Below are 20,984 nucleotides of genomic sequence, written 5' to 3'. Positions count from 1 at the left end.
AAGCAACTTATCTGAATTTAAAGTGAGAGAGGCCTTGAAACAGCTCAAAAATATACACAACTGATGAAATATCAGAATCATCTAGGAATCATTTTGGGCAAAAATGTATATATATATCCTGACCTGTTCAAGGAAGCATAGCAGGTCACTTGTAAATGTTGTATCAAATGTCTACTGGCCACAGTTTCAAAGCTCAGCCTCTCTTTGCAGCCGTTGCTCTCGGAAAGCGTCCCCTCCTCCCTCCTTCCCTCTCGTTTCTCAACTCCTTCGCCCCCGTCTTGCATAACATGTTGGGAAATTTGCAGCTGGATAATTTGTGTTGCGTTTCCCCTCGGTTTGTTAATAGCAGCCGCGACGCACAGATATTAAGAGTTGAACACTTTGAAAGGCGGATAAAGTCTTTTCATCTGAGGCATGCACATTTCACACACATTATCTCCTGCGCACATGCAGAATGTCAGAAACACGGAGCTGAAGAAACACGGCGGCTCGCTCCGAGCGCAGGTTCTGCGTGACGGCTAATCCATCCCGGTCCTTTTCAGTAGCGCTCACTGAGTTTTGGGGAGAGGAGATGCTTTGCTGTTAATAGCTTTTGGTGTTTTGTTCATTTCCAGCGTGGAACTGTTAAATTCATTAGCTACCTGGTTTCTGATTCAGGCATTACGAACACATTCTGGTTTTTAGTTTCCTGGTTTCTGATTCAGGCATCACGAACACATTCTGGTTTTTAGTTTCCTGGTTTCTGATTCAGGCATCACGAACACATTCTGGTTTTTAGTTTCCTGGTTTCTGATTCAGGCATCACGAACACATTCTGGGGTTTTTTTCTTCCCTTTTTTATGAGATTTAAATTGAAACTTGTCATTGAAGATGTTAGTTTTTGCTTCTCCAAACCGAACTCAAACAGAGCTCTGGTCATTTCTATCAACCGACTGTCGCCTTAAACGCTTCCTTTCTACTGTTGAGCTCTGATTAGCATGAAGGGGATTTTGATTGGAGTGAAAGGGGGGCAGAGGGAAAGATTGGGACTCATAACAGATGGATATTCGTCTCCAGGGCAGGCTTTTCCTGCTGCTGCTGTCCCCACGGTTGGCTTCATTACCCTGGGCTCCTGGTGCCGCCTCGCTTGCTGGCAGCCTGGCTTTCTTCCTCATTAATTGGGTTTGGTTACATTAAGCCCCCTGGCCAAGGGGCAATCCTGCTGGAGAAATATTCCGTTTTTAGAGCCTCACTCGAAGTCAGCGGAGTTCAAGCGGCTCTGCAGATGGTAATTGGTTATTTATTTAGGCTTCTGCAGGTTGGTCTCCAAAAGAGACGCTACCGCAGGATGATGTTTGCTCTCTTTTGTTGGACACAAACACACCTGGTCCTGGGATGACTGTAGGAATTCAGCAGCTGGCACACCCTCTGCTTCATATGCAAACATTTAGCATTTACGGATGCTTTGAGTCTATTGTCTGTGGAAATAAATGGTCTGGAGAAGGGAGTGGGCGCTCTGATGTCATCCTGAAAAGGTTCTCCTCCAGTGGAAACCGTGTTGCCAGGTTGGGTGGGTTTCCGCCCAATTGGGATGCTTTTGAACATGTTGGGCTGGAACAAACTGCAATGTCTTATTAGGGCCATTGTAAAGGAAGAAAGGAGGAGTAAATTTCTGCCACAACTCTGAAATTTTGAGATTGATCTCAGAAGTTTTCTAGACAAAATGTGGACATTTCTGAGTTTAAAAAGTTGAAAATTTGCTACAAAAATCTCAAAAGTTTTGAGATTGAAGTCAAAAAGTTTTCTAGAAAAAACTTGGAATGTTCAACAGTCAAACATTTTCAAATTTTAGAAAATTTCTGAGATTAATCTCAAAATTTCTGAGCTTTTGGTGGAAATTTACTCTTTTTTTTCTATCTACATTGGCCCTAATACGACGTCTTAAACCCCAAATTTATTGGGTTGCTTTTTCCATTGGAATAACAACACAAGAGTCAACACAAGTATTCCAGTAACAGGATGTCTCTCTGTGCAACAGTGAGGACTTATTTCCATTAAATGAAGTTTAAATTTGAGTAGAAATGATGTTTTGGATGCTGGGAGTTGTTTGGATCTAGGCAGTGATTCCTTCCCTGTTTTCAGCCTTTTTGTGCAGAATTATTTCTTATTTTTAATTCTGTGCTGACTTGACTTTGTTAACATTAACATGTGACGTGTTGTGGAATTTGGTACGTTTTGGTTCAGTGGAAAAAAAACCACATGAACTTTCTGACAGGTCAGATGTTTTAAATGATCTAATTGATCTCTGCTGCATTCAGATTATCATTTCTTAATAATCACAAAATATAAAACTGAAAACATAAAACTGTGACGGACTGAATCTCCCGGTCTTTGTGTGGGAAATGTTTGCGTGTTTTTTGGTGTTGAGTCCTGATACTCTGGTGGAGCTGTTGTCAGTTAGTTGCTATGGCAACAGGTCTGAAGGATAAGGTTTTTCTGTGTTATTTTCATTTTGTTCTGGCACTAAATTAATAATACCTACATCTCCAGGTTTCGTTTCGTTGCCTTTTGATGGCAAGTGAATGAATCGCCTTTTTGTCCTGCAGCGCTGTGTGCATGTGGGAAATTTCCGGATATTTAAATGACGATATCTGGCGCTCCTGACACGGGTTTCATTAGAGGCTGAGATTTGTTCTGTTTTTTTTGGAGTTGGGCTGGTTTAACTGGAAATTGTCAGTCAGATCTGGCAACCCTGAGTGTGAATTATATCTCGCAGCAAACCATTTCAGCTGCTTGCCTCATCTGTTCACATCTCATGCTGGTTTTGCAGTGCACCTTTGTCCTGTAGGATTTCGGGGAGTCGCCTGGGTGTGTTTCGGGTGAGAGGGGTTTCTTTTAGTGGGCAGATTTGGCAGCATGGGAACCCACCGCCGCCACTCGAGCTGCTGACTCCCCAGCTGTTTGTGAAGCACCTCACATCGTTTCTACTCTCTTGATTGTAGCCGCCGGCTCCAAGAGTCCTCATTGCATATAAATTACAGAAGTGGGAAGTGATTATTATAAAATTCCCGCTTTCGCCGTTTTCCCCCCACTCCACTCTGCAGAAGTGCTATAATTGAGTGGAGGACAAAAGCTGCGCTGTGAGGCGGAAGAAGGAGAGGGATGGTTCAAAAGGCAACGTTTAGGAGGGGTGGATGGTTCTGGTGTGACGTATTTCTCATGATCATCAGCCTTTAAAGGGACCAAATAAACGCCCACAGTGTCTGTCCACCCAGGGATCCTGCCAGCGCCGGTTCCAGACAATACATTTTACCTTAAGCCACATCTGAAGGCCCAACCAAGCCTGGATATGACCAGTCTCCTCCATCGCCCTTCTCCTGCTCTTCCTAAGCAAAGAAGAAGTCCAAACTGCAAAAATGCTAAATCTTACCAAGTATTTTTGGTCTAGTTTCTAGTGCAAATATCTAAGTCCACTTAAAATATGACAAAACTAACAAAGAAGTGACTTTCCATCAGGATATGGGAGCTTGTTTCAAGTCAATAACTCCTTCATTTTGAAACAGTTCTAGTTCCACAGGCAGATTATTTCACTATCAACACATTTTCTGAAAGTTAGAATTGAAAAAAATCTGCCAGTATGACTACTATGTTTTCATCAGTATTAAGGAACAGGACAAAACAATCTCACATATCGGGAAAAGCTGCTCTTCAGTTAGTCTTGTCTTATTTAAAGTGTACTAAAATATCTGCAGTAGAAAGTAGACAAAAATAGTTTGGTAGATTTTGTGTTTTTGCAGTGTAAGCCTATTATTTGTCCAGTGAAACGGAAAGAGACTTCCAGTACGGCTGCCCTCCACTGGAGCTTTTGGAGTCACAGTGGGAACGAGACGGGATCACAGTTCAAACAAACTCAATGTCTTTAATTAGTTTGCATTTGAAACCAGTTTTTTCCCCTTTCTGTTCCTAATTTTAGTCCATTTAAAAAAAATCTGAGGCACATTCAGGAAGCTGATGTGTGTTGCTGCATAAACATTTCCAGGTTGATATCTTTCTGTATCTTTTCACTGATAGTAACCATGGTTGCATAAGAAAAGTAATACAATAAAAGGACAGTAGTCCTTAGGAGGGAACTCTTTCTACCGACACCCAAAGCCAAGAGACAGCAAGTCCAAAGAGAAAACTTTTGGCGTCCCGCTGTCTAGAAAAACTCTCTTGTTCCTCTTTGGAAATTCATGCAGTTCCCAGATAAAAGGCAAATTCTGCGACTGTCCTGAAGTCCCCTTCCAGTGGGAAATGTCTGAAAGCTTTCCAAAAGGACACAACCGTTGTAGAGTTTTTATCCAACGGCCATGTGAGTTTAGATCAAACTTTTAACATGTGGCAAAACCGAAAATGCAAATTATGCATCTGAAGGTTTGGGTTTAATCAACCAGAACAGTGGGATGCTGTCAGTGTTGGCGGCACGCACAGCTGTAACAAACTAACATGGAACAGAAATATGGAGAGAGGTTTTTAGAAAGCTGTAATTGTTTTGTCTTTTACCTAGTGTTGGCGATGTTATATAGTAGAGAAGGAAATGAGTCTAAGAGCAGAAACGACTGATTAGTAATGGGAGGTAAAGGTTTGCTACGTCAGAACGTATTCGACAAATGTTTCCACCTCACCTCTAGCAAATTAACTCTGAAAACCACGTCAGGCGAATATAAAAGCATCTCTGAGAAGAAAAGGAAGTTCATTTTAAAATTTGATATTTCCATCAATGTGAAACGTCCAGGTGTGCATAGAAACAATGCTGATGGAAACTAGGGCTACAAATAAATAAATAACACTATATCGCACTGGACACATGATCAGTATCAATAAATAATACATCTGATAAAATATTAAATTTTATTATCTTCCCAAAATAATGGCAAGTCATTTTTCCAAAAGTTTTTCTTTTTGTCATTATTTTAGGAATAAAATATTCGCCTCACTCCGATCCAGAACCGCACAGCATTCTGGGAGATGTAGGCAGAGGAAAGACTCGCACGGCTAGCTAAGCTAGGTTGGTAGCCTCAACTAACCCACTCACTCTTTGGTTGCCTAGCAACAGCCTGCTGAGTAACTTGCCATAAAAAGTAACAATTAATGACATGGAGTAAAAACTGGATAAGAGGGGAAAGGTCACGCCCCCAGTCTGACTATTTCAGATATTTAAACATTAAAACTAATCAATAAATATCGATATTGACTGATATGAAACCTTTGTATCGTGATACGCTTTCCAGCCATCACAGTTTCCTTTAGACCATTTTAGGATTCCACCTCCATGGTCCCGATTGTCCCAGGAATCGATCCGATTCAGGGTCCAGAGAGCTCCTGCTTCCCGTCCCGTTGGATAAAACGCAGGAAGAAGTTGAAAACAAACTCGTCTTCGTTCATCGATCAATGTCAGAATGTTCCTCAACTCCAAAGAACCAACACTCCCCGTCTTTGGATTATTTATCTTAAGCTGTCCCGTTATCGATGGCTCTTCTTTCCTCTGTAAGGAAATGTTGGTGTCGTTCAGCCAAAAAGCCATTTATTCTGTATTGGTCACAGGTCTGCAGCTCTTCCATGGTGGATTTGCCTTCCTTTCTCCCTGAATGGAAGCTGTTTATTGGGAACTTGATGAAAAATGGGATTTGACAGCTGGAACTGGGAGAAGCTGAGGAGCTGCTCCTCCAGAGTTGGTCACTTCCAGGAGCTTTTTCTCCTCTACAAGTTGAGAGACTTTCAGGTTCTTATCTCATTCCCACAGGAGAACAAATGGGAGTGAAGAGGATTAAAATAATACGGGCGAGAAAGCTGTAATTTAGCCTCCAGTGTGGGCATGTCCTGCTCCCTTTGGCCTGGTCAGTCCCTCCCTTCAGGTTTAACAGCCTCATTAAGAAGCCTGCCCCTCTTTGGAGACACGCCCACCTTCCTGGATTATCCTGTCACCTTTGACCCTTTGCGACTGGAGGTCAAAGAAGCTGTTTCACCTGAGCTGAAGCTCAGTGCTGGTAGTTTCTGTTTCCCTGAAACAGGCCACACATCAGAGAGTCCGCTGCGTCCCGTGTTTGATGGAGCGCCGCGAGGCTTAAAGCCGAGCTGGAAAGACGAGGAGCTAAATTGGCAGAAGGGATTGGAGCCTCGGCCTGATTAGGCAGCCGGGGTAAATGATGCCTCGTGTGGTCGGGGGACGCTTTCGTTTCATGGTTAGGACGTTCCCAAAGGGTGATGGGAAGGGGAGGGGCGCCTTAAACCGAAGCTGGTGCCAGCCTGAGAGAGGATCGCAGAAACTCAGACATTCCAGGCATCCCGTGTTGGAGAGGTTTTATGAAGTGTGTGTGTGTGTGTGTGTGCGTGTGTGTGAGTATGACGAGGGAACCGGCCACTGCTTGCCACTGCAGGAATGTCACTTTAGCACACAAGTCATTAGACAACAATAAAAACAGTTTGTTATGTCTCTTTAAGAGAATTGCTTTGTTTAAAAGGTCAGTAAATTGTAAAAACACCAAAATACACAGAAACAGTGGTGGGCTCACTTCTGCTAAAGCGCTAACTTTTTGTTTAGCGATTTGGCTTATTTTAAAAACATTTAGCGCACGTAGCACAATGTTTAACTGGTTAACTGGCTTCCTGAATAAACAGAAGCAAATATTTCTGCTTGCAGTTCAAAAAATGTTCCAGTGAAAAAGTGAGAAAAATTCTTTGTTAAATAAAGAACTGGACACACTTCAGCTAACATGCTAACAGTGAAGCCAATTTACGTTTAGCGCTTGATTATCGACTAAAGAATTATTCAAATAGTTAGATGTTTATGGTCATGCTCTTAGTTTGAAGTTGGTGAAGATGGTGCAGCAGCTCCACTTCCTCTTTTCTTTTTTCAACAATAATTTTTATTTCAATAGAAGAGGACTATAGAAAATGTAAATTGTGTCAAAATTAAATTGTTACTCCAGAGTTGTAGTTTTTCAAGGGCAGGCATAACATTATTAGCTTCCGTAAAATAACATGTTGATACAGTTCTTTAGCGTTAGCAGAACTAATGTTCATGATTAGTGCTTTATGGTTAGCGCAGCTAACTGCCCACCACCGCACTGAGATAATAAACAGCAGGGCCTGTTGGACCGATTCACGCTGAAGCTCCATCTCTTCCTGTATCCATCCGACTACCTGCCACCCGTTATTCACATAGCACACTTTTAGCATAGCAACGTTTCCAATTAAAGCACAGTCTGCCGCTAACCTTTGTATGATTTCTTTTATTAAAATCAGAGAGTGCATCAAAGTCCTTCCATGTTGTTCTGAAAGACCGGAAATGGTGGCGGTTCTTCACGCTGATCGATAGAACCGTCTGGAAGCGCAGTGCTGATAAAACCGACGCGGTGCGGTGGCCGCCCCAACGTGTCCCGCATTTAGCCGTACTTCCTGTGGAGGTTTGGACTGCAGCTCAGCTCAGATGGCGAACAGTAGATTTAGCATGGCTAGAGTGTTTCCATGTGTGCGCTGCAGCTGAAGCGGATGAAGCGGTTAGCCGGTGTGGTTCGGATCGGTTTTGGACCGGTTTCCCTCTGAGGTCGTCAGCTGGGAATGAAGGTTTACAGTCAGGCCGCCGTTTCCGTGATCAGCCGTCTCCTAAAAGCTGCTGCAGATATTTTCTGCTTTCGCTCGTCAGTCCCCCCGCCCTCCTCTTCCTCCTCTTCCTCCCTCATCCCCCGGCTCTGGTTCTGTAATGAACTCCCCTTATTCACCAGCTAATGACTGCCTTTGATCTGCCGCCTCAGACCTCTGCTCCAACTCTACCTTGCAGCTCTGATTTCTCTCCCTCTCCTCTGCGCTCCGCCGAACACGCTGTTTCTTTTCGCTCCTCCCGTTTGCATCCTTTGACTTGTTTTCCCGGCCTCCCTGCAGGGAGTTGGGGTTTCAGTCCCGCTGACCGAGGCTAAACAAAGTTTGGAGCTACCAGACTTCAAGACGAGAAATTTACGAAATTGTTTCGTCTTCCTGAACAAAACTTTAGAGACCGGAACCTGCAGCTGCGTTGCGTTATCCATGCGTCACGCAGCGGCAAGCTGAGTCATGTTGCAAACAACGGAAAGCAGATGAGTCTAATGGTTTTCACGTCCTGATTTTTGTCTCCTCAGTCCAACAAAGTCCCGGTGGTCCAGCCGTCCCACGCCGTCCACCCGCTCACGCCGCTCATCACGTACAGCGACGAGCACTTCGCCCCGGGGTCCCACTCCGGCCATCACCCTCAGGATGGAGGCAACAAACAAGGTAGAGACACGCTGACAGCATCAGGATGGTGATGAACTTGTTCAGCATTTTTTTATTTGTTTGACATTTGAAAGTGACGGGAGGAACGTTAAACGGGCTGCAGTTCAGTTTCAGACCCAACTGTGGTCGGGGCACCATGAAACGTTTACTGAGGTCTCTAAAAGTTGCTCTCATCCTTTAAAGTGTTTCTAATGAGGGAGGAGAGTCGGCAGAGGAATTTTTTTAGAGCTCACAGTGCTGCCCCTCCCCCACCTGATGCTGCACACTTTTTCCTTGCTTCCATGTAGCGAACATGAAGTATTTCAGGGGTTCTGGACCACAAGAACTGGGAAATACTTGAAACACATTAAACCCTTTAAAAACAGTTTAAAAAGTTCAAACACCAAATAATATGCGCCCAATTCAGTTTATTTACATAGCAACAGTTCACAACAAATGTCGTTTACGAAAAAAGTAATTTCAGTTCAGTCACACCTCGGTCCAATTGATGCAGACTGACCAGGGACTAAACCAAAACAAACACATTAGCCTAGCGCTAGTGGGAGAAATGGATCATGGTCTTTAGTCAAAGACAAAAGAGAAATCCTTCAATCGCTAAAATTTCTCGATTTTGGTTTATATTTTATGAAGAAGGAAGTTGTGAGCTAGCAGTTCCACCGCTGCACTGAGATAATAAACAGCAGGACCTGTTGGACTGATGTCGTCCATCTCTTCATGTGTAGATCCAACTAATGAGTCAGCAATGCCCACCAAAACTATGTTGTTTCCTTCAGAGGTTCTTGTTGCAGCGCCCCCAGAGGCGAGGAGGAGAACAGGTCGCTCAACGGGTTTGGTTGGTTTGACTCCATGCAGTGAGAAAGAAAACCACAGCAAATGAAAATGTAACAAATTTTGGAACCCAATGGACCTGAATCTACCAAACTTTCAGGTGTGAAAACACCATCAATCGAACTCCAGCTCATTTGTCTAGAAGGTCCGGTTCTGTTGGGGGGGAGTGAATTTGTACTCAAATTAAAGTAGCGAGCTCTGGTCCTCCTACAAACTTCAATATGAGTTTGGTTGAACTAAATTCTGATGCGGTTCAAATGTGAATGCAAGCGGACCGGAGACCGCCTAAAAAGCAGGAAGCGGAGTACTGCGCAGGGCATTCTGGGTAAATACACCCAAAACAAATGCGCAAGTCTGGCGCTAGCTACAAATGGATTGTGGTGTTGTACCAAAGACAAATGACAAATCCTCCAGTTGCTGAAATATGATGTAGCTCCATTTTTGTTTACATTTTGTGAAGAAGGAAGTGGCGCTCAGCGTCTTCTTTGGAGGTGTTTGAGTCATTTCCTTCAACAGTTCGCCTGTGTTGAGACGAACAGGTTTTCCAATTAGTTTGGTTTAATTTACACAGTTCAATGAGAAAAAGAACCAAACCAGCTGAAAATGTAACAAGGATGACTTTCTTGTCATCAGTTGGAGAGGTCAGGTGTGAAAACAACTTGAAGGTCGAAGCATGTAGGATTAAAATGCATATAAGAGGCAGGTAAACAGGATGATAGAAGAGAGTAGCTCTGATTCACTCATCACTGTGTTAACTGACATATTTCCAATATGGTTCTTATAGATTAAAACAAGACGATAGACGACTTGTCATGCAATTATAAATTTGTAAAACAGCTAAAAGAGTTCTCGGTTTGCTCAGGCCTTAAAATAAACCCAAGTTGCCGTCTGATGACAAACGAGGAGCCTTTGATGAAAGACTTCAAACTCTGGAAGAAAATAAAGCGCTAGCTAAAAATACTGCGGCGACACATTGTTGAACCCAATTTTTATTTAACTTATGCAACGCTTGAGTGTTTTTCTTCTTCTCACTGTCGCTGCTGTCAGGAATGAGTAGAGACGCTCCGACCCCAACGTGTCACAGTGAAGTGGGATCTGGTTTGAAGCCGCCCGTCGGCCGGCTGCTCCCTCGGTTCGGCTCGGCTCGGCTCGGCTTGCAGGAATAAGATCAAGCTGCAGCTCTGACAGTTTGGACGAGGCGGCGCGGCCCCGCACAGCTGGAGGCCTTGGCAGCTTCTCCATGATGCTGAGGAAAGAAAAAAACGGCGTTTCGTCCTCCACCTTTTCGCTTTCTTCTGCTGCGATGATGAAGATGATGAAGACGGGACCGGCTATAAATAACGCTGCGGAGCGGAGATGTGAGGAAGCTGTGCTCCACATACGCCTTGCGTCTGCCAACATGTGCTGTGATGTTGAAGCATGAAAGAACAAACAGGAAACAAATAAAGAAAAAACTAGATTTCAGAGAAAAGGTTTTTACTTTTCACATCAAATCCTGACAGTAAAGAGAGGAAAAAAATCCCCAAAGGGCGTTTTTTATTTTTTTTCTTTCCCCTGCATTTGATCTGCGCTCTCACAACCCAACAGAAATCCACGTCTAAGAAATCTGGCTGCAGAATTAGCAGTAAATGATTTCCCCAGGCGTATTCATGTGTATCGGTGGTGTTAAGCTGAGGATGCGTAAAACCAAATCTCTCTTTTTAAATTTTTTTTAGCTGTCCCTCTTGCTCCTTCTCTCCCTCTCGAATCGACCAATAGCTGCTCTGCCTCCTTTGGAGGGCTCAGACTTTGATCTGCTCGTTAATTATGAAAAACAATCATGGATTTTCTCATTATGAGCTCTAATATGCGCGGGGCTGCTGCGTGGGATGGAAGGTCGAGCGGAGGGAGGGGGCAGAGGAGAAGCATGTTGAATTAAAGAAATGAAGACGGGACCAGATTTAGACAAATCCGCTTCTTCCAGTGGGAATGTCTGCTGGATTTCAGTGGGAATGAGAGGAAAACAAAGGTTTTCTACAGGTGAGAGGAACGAGGCTAGCACTCAGAGGAGTGTGAAGTAGTGGATTTGCCACGGCTCTGCAGATGGGAGCCTCCCACTCGGCCTTCCTCTCTGAGGAAGAGGATGGAAGCCTCTGCAGACCTTGGCTGGGAATGATAAAGGAGGAAAAGCATCTGACCTTTTTTCCCTTTCATGTCACTGGATTACACTCCACAAAAGGCTTCCCATATTTTTACTTAATAATTTAATAATAATTTATTTTCCTTCCAAGTCGCCAGGCTTCCATGTTGTCTTCTCGATCAAAAGCTTTCAGTTTCTCTTTGGGTTGATCTATCGATGTCTAAAGTAGTGCATGACTGCAAAATGCATGTAAAAGTAAAATGTCTGGAATCCACTTCTATTCCCCACCTTTTACTCTGATACCCCTGAATAAAATCCAGTGTTAGTAGCTGAATTCAGGAATAACCTGATTAGCAAACATAAATTAGTATATGCAGCTTTTTTGGGCTGCTAAAGTTTAGCATGAATTTACAATCTCTTGAATTTACACAGAAACAACAGGTTTCATGAATTATTGAGTTTACTAAAAAATGTTGGGTATATAAATGTTTCCACACAAGTCAGGAAATAATTGACCCTTCATGAAAGCTGAAATTAAAAGAAATGCAAATCTGGAACTGATTTGGGTCCATATGACTTTATCTCCAGTTTAACTAAACATGATTGTGCAAAACCTCCTGCACAGCTGAGCCCACTTTCACAAATATTCTCAGGTTGTTTTCACACCAGATCGTCCAGTAGTCTTTGTTCAATTGGGGACCAACAATTGCATCATTTATTGCATTTTCAACTGCTGTGATTCTCTTATGCACTGCACAAATGATCCAAGCCTTTTGAGCAACCTGTTCCTCGCTTGTGGTGGCTCTGCAACAAGAACCACTTAAGGCAGGGGTGCTTGAGGGTCCTCATGGGCTGGCATCCTGGACGTTTTTGGTTCTCTCCCTGGTCGTCCCAATAATATTTTCAGCATGTCAGTGTTCTTCTCAGGCCTTCTAACGAGCCATCATTTGATCCAGGTGTGTTAAACCAGGGAGAGAACTAAAACATGCAGGATGCCGGCCCTCCAGGACCCACTTTTTGGGCACCCCTGAATTAAAGAAACGACACAAAAACCTCTGAAGAAGAGCCCAAACGCTCCTTCTTCAAAAAAAACAAAAATGGAGTAGCATCAGATTTTACCGGTTGCAGGATTTCTCTTTTCTCTCTGGCAAAACACCACAAGCCATTTCTCTTGCTAGCACAAGACTCGCACGTTTGTTTTGGTTCTATTTACCCAAAATGCCCTGTGCTCTGCCTGTCTGTTGATGCCTTTGTTGCCAAGGAGATGAGTATAAAGGACTTTGCAGGCAGAACATCTTGACTTTGCTGCTTCATGCAATGAAACCGCCTCTCATCCGGAGACACATGATTTACACTACATGCGTCTCCGTTCCGCTGCGCACTTCACCGGCAGAGTGGAGTCGTTCCTGATCAACTTGATTTAGAGTTCGGATATCGATGCATCAGAAACGGCTAAACTTCCAAGCCAAAGTCGACAGTTCCTCAAGTTCATTGAACAAAACGTGCCACCGTATAATATCATACCGCATTTAGTAATTTCTAGGTAAATGCAATGTAAGTGTCTTAAATAAGTTTTTCCTCTACATGATGCATTTTTTGACTAATGCAAATTTTACTCCAGTTACGTATAGTCTGGGAAAATACTCCACATGAAATAATTTGAAGTTTGATCTTGTTACATGAGAAAATATGAAAACTTTTGAGGGGCTAAGGTTGGAATAATTCTTGCATGAAGGCATGTTGTGGAAACAAAAAATTTTTAATGTCTGACCTAAAACAGGATTTCAAGCAGATATCCAAAATTAAATGTCAACAATATTAATTAAAAATAGAAAAGCCAATCAAATGACAAGCAGCTTAAGACCAGATTTCTCAGAAAACCTGGAGAAATTATTAAAGATTTGATATAAGTCTGGCTGCTTGGGGGGGAAACGTAATGAAGTGAGGGATGGGTGCAAAGTAGCAGGAAGTAAAGCAGATGTTTGTCCTGCCGTTCTGTTTTTACTACGTTGTGTCACTAAAATTAACCTCTTGACCTTGAAGCTCGTTGGGAGCTGCAGATTGAGGAGCTTCAGTGTTTCTTAAGGAATCAGAAACACTGAAAGGAATCCGGCTCTGCACACATCCTTTCTGTCTGGATCAGTAATGTGAGGTCAGAGGTCATTTTCAGACCCCAACTGTAAGAACTTTTCACTGTTTGAACCACATTCAGTGTGAATCTCAGTGAAACATGAGTAAAGTTTCTTAAAGTCCAGGACTTTAAAGAACATTGATGTTGGATTGAAAGAATTTCTAAATTAAAATGAGCTCCAAGGCTGTCCAAGCTGGAAAGATTTGGCTCATTATGTTACCTTGAGAACTGGATCAGACTCTCCAGTCCCAGTACTGGACTGGTTTGAGTCTGACTAAAGGAGAGGGACTTCTTTGTTTCAATAGGTAACTTCTCATTGGGACAGTCAGAAATCACCTGTGGGGCTCCTCAAGGTTTAATCCTAGGACCCCTCTTATTTAATATCTACCTGCTCCCACTGGCTCAGTTTAAATAAGATTATCCATCATAACTATGCAGATGATACACAGCTCTAGATTTTGAAGTCACCATGTAACTATGAACCCATCCATGTTCTGAAATCTGACCTGAGCATTCAAAGTCACAAAAAGACAGTTACAAAGTCAGCCTTCTATCATACATTGATTGTATGATTGTATCATACATCTTCACAGTGTCTGCTCTGCATCCCCAGAACCAGAACTAAACATGGAGAATCAGCATTCAGCTTCTATGCACCACACATCTAGAACAAACTTCCAGAAAACTGCAAAACAACCAAAACACTGAGTTCCTCTAAGCAAGGCTAAAAGTTTAGAGTTACCTTTGATTGGTAGTAACTGGAACATTGATCAACATATTTGATCATTTTGATGATGACATCAGACAAAATGTAAGGTTTTCTATTTGTTTTCATGACTATTTTATGTTTTTAAGGTGTGAAGCACCTCGAATAGACTTGACTTGACCTGGTCTTGTTCATGACTGTAGGCTCTGCATCTGAACATGGTTTCTGTTTGCAGGGATGCCCAGGCATCATCCTGGACCAGACATGCCCAACTTCTACTCCCTGTCTCCTGGAGGAGTGGGACAGATCACGCCCCCTCTGGGATGGTGAGTCACACACGGCGGTTCTGGGTGATTAATGCTGACGCAGAGCAGCTGCTGGCTCTGGTGAGCAGAGCCGGTCTGCAGCTGCAGCAGGGAGGTCTGCGTCTGGCTGGTTCTGCAGCGCTGCTGTGGCTCCGACCGCACCGCACATCCAGCTTCATGCTGCTCTGACAGCTCCATGCTGCTGCATCTCCTTAACCTCCATGAAAGCTTGTGAAGCGCTCGTCTCTTCAACACTCGCTCTGTGATTGAGAAATAAGTTCCCAGCCTCCTTTTTGTTTTTGTTTTGCTCTGTTTCTTCATTTTTCTTCAGTTCGTGTCAGGCTGAGTGAAGCCATGTGGAAAGCAACGCACAAATGTGTTCAACCAGTCATCCATCCTCTCTTCCCTGAAAATCTGATTACCTCCAGCTTTTGGCTCCATTTTTCATTTAGAGTCACTTCTGAAGACGAAAACCAATTTTGCCATCTGTCTTAAACAATTAAAGGATTTTTAAACCATGGTCACATTTCTGCAACCACTGCTTGGCACCCAGTAAGATTTTGTGTTTTGTGTTGTGGTTCCAAAGTATTTTTGTTTATAGTCCAAATATCTTGGTACTCTTAAAATAAGACAAAACTACCTTACAAGGAGCTTTTCAAAGTTGTGGGAGCTTGTTTAAGTCAATAATTCCTTATTATAGATGAAAAAGTACTGGCAGATTATTTCACAGATTATTTCACGTATCAAGTATCACTCTCTGCAGTGTCAGATGTTTTTGTTCTTTGGAACGATACTTATGGTTTCAGTTGTTGAGTGTCGCTAACTTTGTTGTTATTTATTGAAAGTTAATGCTATACGCTAACCTATATTCAAATTATATCTGCCATTGGAAGACTAAAATCCTCGAGCACCAATTTAATTTTGACATAACTTACAAGTTCGATAAAGTGCTTAGGTATTTACTTGTGTCTATATTTTGCTCTCTGCATTATTTTGTTCCTGAATGTTTCTTGTTTTAAATAAAGTTATTGGGGGGGAAGGATGGACCGCGAGGGGAAGTACTTTCACTTCAAAATAAGAGCATAAATATAAACATCTAACCATTTTAGTTCTTAATAGTCGATGACCGAAACTTCAACATAGATGTTGAACATTATTCAACTGAAAGTTTACAAAATTGAGAAGTAAATTAGAATTCATCCCTAAGAAATAGAGGAAGCTACGGGCGCCAAACGGTTTCAAATGAAAAATTAGCTCTGCTATTAGCCATTAGCAAGTAATGGCTAATATTTCTGTCCATTTTTCTGACGTCTTGATTTGTAAGTAAAAATATGTTTGCTCGTGTTGATTAAGAAAGTCAGCTGAGTAACTGAACATTGTCTTTCTATCCAACTGCCTGTAGTTTTATACATAACGCTGAAATATATGCTCAATTAAACAAAACATGCTTCAAACTCAACAATAAAGAGAATTAAAAAAAATGGTTTACAAGTTATTTTTTGTCCTGCTCATTTAGCTTTAGTATATAGTTAGATGCTATAAGAACACCAAACAATCCTTAAAATTCAGAATGTTTTAAATTTGTAGCCAGTATTTCAGACGGTCTAATCAAAGTAAAATATGTCTGTCTGGCTTAATTTCTTCCCGCAGGTTCTCTCACCACATGGTGCCCGGCCCCCCAGGCCCTCACGCAACAGGCATCCCTCATCCAGCCATCGTCAACCCGCAGGTCAAACAGGAGCCGCCACATGAAAGTGACATCATGCACATGTGAGTCCAGCTCAGACTGCTGGGTTTCTTTGTCTACAGCAGCCATGTCACTCATTTTAATTTTGTTTGGGCCGTTATAAAGGGCCTTTTGTGCTAAAATGTATTGATAAAATCCTTTAATAAACAGTTTATTTATGTTAAATAATACTGAACATCTGTTCATGTTGATTGGTTCCAGGATTTTGAGGTTGTTTTAGATTTTGTTTTCTCTTTTTGCAATCAAAATCACAGATTTTTTGGTGCTAATTTCTAGATATTTACAAAAGATTTTGCAATTTTTACGTTTCTGCATGGCATTAAAAGTACCATTTTATTACTTGCGGCATCGATCACTTGATATCATGTAAGGCTGAGGCAGTAGAAGAAATGCTGCCACCTGCAGGGGGCGGTAGCATCACTTAAACCCAGTGTGTTTGGGGATTTTTGCATATAATTTGCAATAAACTCACACTTATGCATTAGTGTGGAAAAATGCATGAATTTCCACTATGGCGGACCAGATCTGGCCCCTGGGCCTCGAGTTTGACACATGTGTTTTATGGTATTCCCATTGGTACCTTGGGAATTGTCAGAGTGGGAGCAAAGCCCTGCATGCTCACTGGGGGGATTTCAGCATTTGGTTTTAAGTACTTTCCAATGTTCTGTGGACAAAGTTTGGTTGCCATTAATGATGAAGTAATCTCTTCGCATGAAGGGCTGCGAGTGTGCAACTGCACATGATTAAAGAGGCAGGGGCCCATGGCGTGGCAGCGCTTCTCACGCTGCCCCGCCGTTGGCCGGGAGAAACCAGTCGCCATCGTGGCACCGCAGCTTCCTCCTTGTGCCGCTCCGCTCCTTTTCATTCTCTCATTCTCCAACCATTTTCTTTGATTTTCTTCACCTCGGTCCGCGGCGTCTGCAGGAAGTCCCAGCACGAACAGAGAAAGGAGCAGGAGCCAAAAAGGCCGCACATCAAGAAGCCGCTAAACGCCTTCATGCTCTACATGAAAGAGATGCGTGCGAACGTGGTCGCCGAATGCACGCTGAAGGAGAGCGCCGCCATCAATCAGATCCTGGGACGAAGGGTATGTCACGCGTCCCACTCATTTTCTCTGTAGCTGATGTTTTTTTGTTCTTTACAACTCAAATCACCTAAAGATCACAGTTTAGGACCCTAGAATTACAAAAACTTCAATCTGCATCACCGCAGCGTGCTGCGAGGTTTTGTAGTTTGCGATGATTGCCTGAGCCAATTACTGCAGATTCAGTCCTGTGTCAGATTGTGTGCCATAAAATCTGCCTTGATGATGGCTCAGTTGGAAATGTGAAAAATCTGGATCTGCGTTGAAAGCCCTAATGATCCAGCAGCTTGAACCACATGATAATTGCTTGCCGACGCAGTTTGAATAAAAAGTGATTGTAACTTAGTCTGCGTTCACAGTGCAGCCTGAAGTGACCCAATTCCTATTTTTTGTCAAATCAGATTTTTTTGCTGTAGCTGTTCACATTTCAGATATATGCGACCTGTATGTGTTCTGCATTGTGAACGGGCAAACGACCTGAAAGTGTCCCGCATGCGCAGTAGAGGGCGCAATAGCGTCAGCGTTCTCAGTGTTCTGCCAACCGCCATAAAAAGAAGAAGTGCTCAGTGTTTGCGGAAGTAAACATGGATGCTAACGGTGGAGCATAGCTTACATATTTGAAGTTGTTGTCCGACCGGAGCAGCATATTAACAAGTTAATCCTCATTACAATCCGCTGTGGTTGTTCTTCTTCTGTCAGGACACAGAATAGGGACGTTTGTCGAGTATCAGTGACGGTCAGGTCAGATGAATGCGACCCGGACGTTAGGTCACATTTGAATCGGATACTCAAGTGGCCTGGGTCGCATTCGAAATGTTCAATTCTTATCTGAATAGATGCTTTTTTATTCATCTTAAATCAACCAATTTTGAAAATATTCAGATTAGTAACTCAAGACTTTGCTATATGTGAAAACCATCATGTGGTTGGTTCACTGATGAGGATGCTCTGTGAATGAAGCCAATAACTTCCTTCTTCCAAACATTTTCTCTTCTGGACATTGTAAAGTGACAGATCCAAGGCAGGTTGTTCTAATTTTCACAAATCAGAACATTTCTAGAAAAAAATCGACCTTTTAACTAGACTTGTCTATATCTGCAGTGAAAATGTTTAAACAAACTAATTAATTTCAAGACTTGCCACACATCATTGTTTTATTTTTTTCAAATCCGCAGCAACATTTAGACAATTAATGGATTCTTTTGACCAAACTCTGAAGACTCAACTGTATGATAACAATTAACTGTTGTGTATTTGTCCCCCCTCTAATCTTTGTACTGAAACAGTGGCATGCTTTATCTCGGGAAGAGCAAGCTAAGTATTATGAGTTAGCCCGCAAGGAACGGCAGCTCCACATGCAGCTCTACCCCGGCTGGTCCGCTCGAGACAACTATGTAAGTATCAACAGAACAGACTGGCAGCGGTGCGCGTGCTTGCATTCATGTTGTTTCTATGTCTGTTGTGTGATTTAGTCTTTTAAAGGCGCACATTAATTCACAGGAGCCTTCTCCGTGTTAATGGGGCCCTTCTGCAGAGCCTTTGTTTCTGCATAATGTGTAATTCATAACACTGTTATGATGCCATCCACACAGAGATGGATGTTAGGATCACGGCGATTATTATTGTCACTGAGAGTGAAAATTGCCTTGTAATGGTGATGCTGGTCTTTGATGTGCCGCATCGACGTAGAGCTTCAGATGTAGAAGCAGCTGTCGGAGCGAGCCGAGGAGGATTGTTCCTCCCAGAGTTCACCTCTGCTCCCCCCAGCTGTGCATTTTGTTTCTGAATGCGCCGCAATCAGAAAGGTTTAGGACGGACAGAGGTTTTTAGAATATTCTCCTATTCAAAAGTCCAGCAGCCGAGAGGAACAAACGTGCAGCAAAACGCGGCAGACTCATGAATGATGCAACCTCCAAAACGCACAAATACAAAAAAGTAAATCCAATGGAAAAACGCTGCAAATAGCTCCACAAAAACAGGTCCTCCAGTTATTCTGTTGCATGTGTATTTCTGTTTTATGGAGTTTGCATCACTCAAGTGTTTTGCAGAGTGTTTACACCTGTATTCTCTGCGTCTGCACCTATCGGCAACAGTTCAGAAGTCTTGAGGAGTTTGTTGTCTTCTGGCAGCCAAACCTTCTTGATCAGTGGCTCTCCAAGGTTTGAGGTCTGCTAACAGTTTTCTTTGGACTTATGCTGCTTTTGAAACATTTCAAGACAAGTGGAGCAAATAAAAGTAGCAGGGAGGGGCACCAACAAATTAGCTTACGCTATAATCTGGTGCATCAAATGGCTTTTATATTTGAGCTGCATATTGTCCCTTTTAAATAAAGTGTATTATATTAACTAAACGGTTAGTTGCACTAACCCTGAAGTTCTAACAACAATCATTCGTTCTGGTCATGCTAACGCGCTAAATTGACATGGCATTTAGTGGAAGCTACTGCTAAAGCGCTAACAACTTAAATTCAAATTGTATATGCTCTTGAAAGACTCAGGAAAACAATTTAAATTTGATATTATAATTTACATTTTCTATAATGTGGTTAAATATTGTGTATATAAATGTTTATATCTTGTTCTCTACTTTCCTGTTTTATTATTTTTCCTGAAATAAAGTTATTGGTGGAAAAAAAGACAACTCACCACGACTGGGAGTGAAATGGCTGAGTTAGTGGTCTTCACCCCCTTCAAATTAAAAGCATGACTATATAGTTGAATATATTCACTACTTGAATATAAAGCACAAAAAATTAGCTCCACTTTTAGCATTTAGCATTAGATGCTGGATTGACATAAGTCAAGCCAGAAGACCTGAACATTATGTTCTGTTCATTCCAGACGTTTGTAGTTTCATACAAAATGTTGAAATTTATGTTGGATTGTGGAAAGAAGAGGAACCCGAGTGTTTTCAAAGTTAGCAACAAATGCTAAAGCAAAAGTTATCTATTAGTTTAGTGGTTTAACGAAAAGGAGTGTTCCTTCACAAATGGAGCGCTGAACACTGGAGTAAGAAGCCCAAGTCCAAAGAAACCCTGTGAAAAAGACGTTCAGAAATCCTGGAGAACAATTATTCAAGAAAACCTGGCAGCTTGGAGTCAAACAGTATTGAGTTTCAATGTGTTTTCCAACTTTAGCACTTTAGGAGTGTGTGTCCACAGCTGTCCTCGTGTGTGTGTGAATGTGATGTGTGATATTTTTTCTGAGAGAGAGCACCAGCTTTTATTAAAAGTGTGGCTCCGGCACTCACCTTCACTCCACCACCGAAGTGCTTTGTGGTGTTTACCTGCCTCCCCTCGGACATCGACAGCACCCCCTGCTTTGTGCCGCCGCCGCTCCGCTGCCGACCCGCTGCTCTGAGAGCGACCCAACCGCAGCGTCAGCTGCTGCTCTAGCTTTCCTAGGAGAAGTCGATCATCTCGCTGTTAGTCACGTCAGAGAGATAAGAGCATGACTCATTCTTTGCCTGAATCACCAGCTGTTGACTGGAAGCATGTCTTGCCTGGAAACCCCACACAGTTCAGGCGCGCTGCACCTCTCTCTTCCCTCCTTTCACCCACACTCGCTCGGTCTGTCCTCCTCGACGCCTGCCGCAGCGGCAGTAGGCAGATTAGCTCATGAATAAGTGGATTAGCAGACTTTGCAGCTGGAAACCAAAGTGCTTCTCATATTTGAGTAGAACGACTCTTCTGCTATCTATACCTTTTGTCCCCCCCCTGGGGGATTTAGCTGAAGCTATAAATCCTCGCATGTCCTTACTGGAAGGAGAGTGCTGCTCTCTGCAGAGGACACTGCTCCAG

At 42.8% G+C, this 20,984-nt stretch overlaps 1 protein-coding gene across 2 annotated transcripts in view; it reads left to right on the top strand.

Moving 5' to 3' along the window:
* lef1 (lymphoid enhancer-binding factor 1) overlaps window positions 1-20,984 on the top strand; it is a 56,039-nt gene that overhangs the window by 16,742 nt on the left and 18,313 nt on the right. For both annotated transcript variants that reach the window (XM_044113337.1, XM_044113336.1), the window contains exons 2-6: window positions 8,133-8,265; window positions 14,285-14,375; window positions 16,005-16,124; window positions 17,026-17,188; window positions 18,472-18,579. In XM_044113337.1, the coding sequence (XP_043969272.1) occupies window positions 8,133-8,265; window positions 14,285-14,375; window positions 16,005-16,124; window positions 17,026-17,188; window positions 18,472-18,579 (615 nt within the window). The remainder of the gene's footprint in view (window positions 1-8,132; window positions 8,266-14,284; window positions 14,376-16,004; window positions 16,125-17,025; window positions 17,189-18,471; window positions 18,580-20,984) is intronic.

This window comes from Gambusia affinis, linkage group LG04 (assembly GCF_019740435.1).
Source record: "Gambusia affinis linkage group LG04, SWU_Gaff_1.0, whole genome shotgun sequence".
Taxonomy (NCBI): Eukaryota; Metazoa; Chordata; class Actinopteri; order Cyprinodontiformes; family Poeciliidae; genus Gambusia; species Gambusia affinis.
The sequence above is the reverse complement of the archived record's forward strand: the minus strand, read 5'-3'. Positions and strand labels throughout refer to the sequence as shown.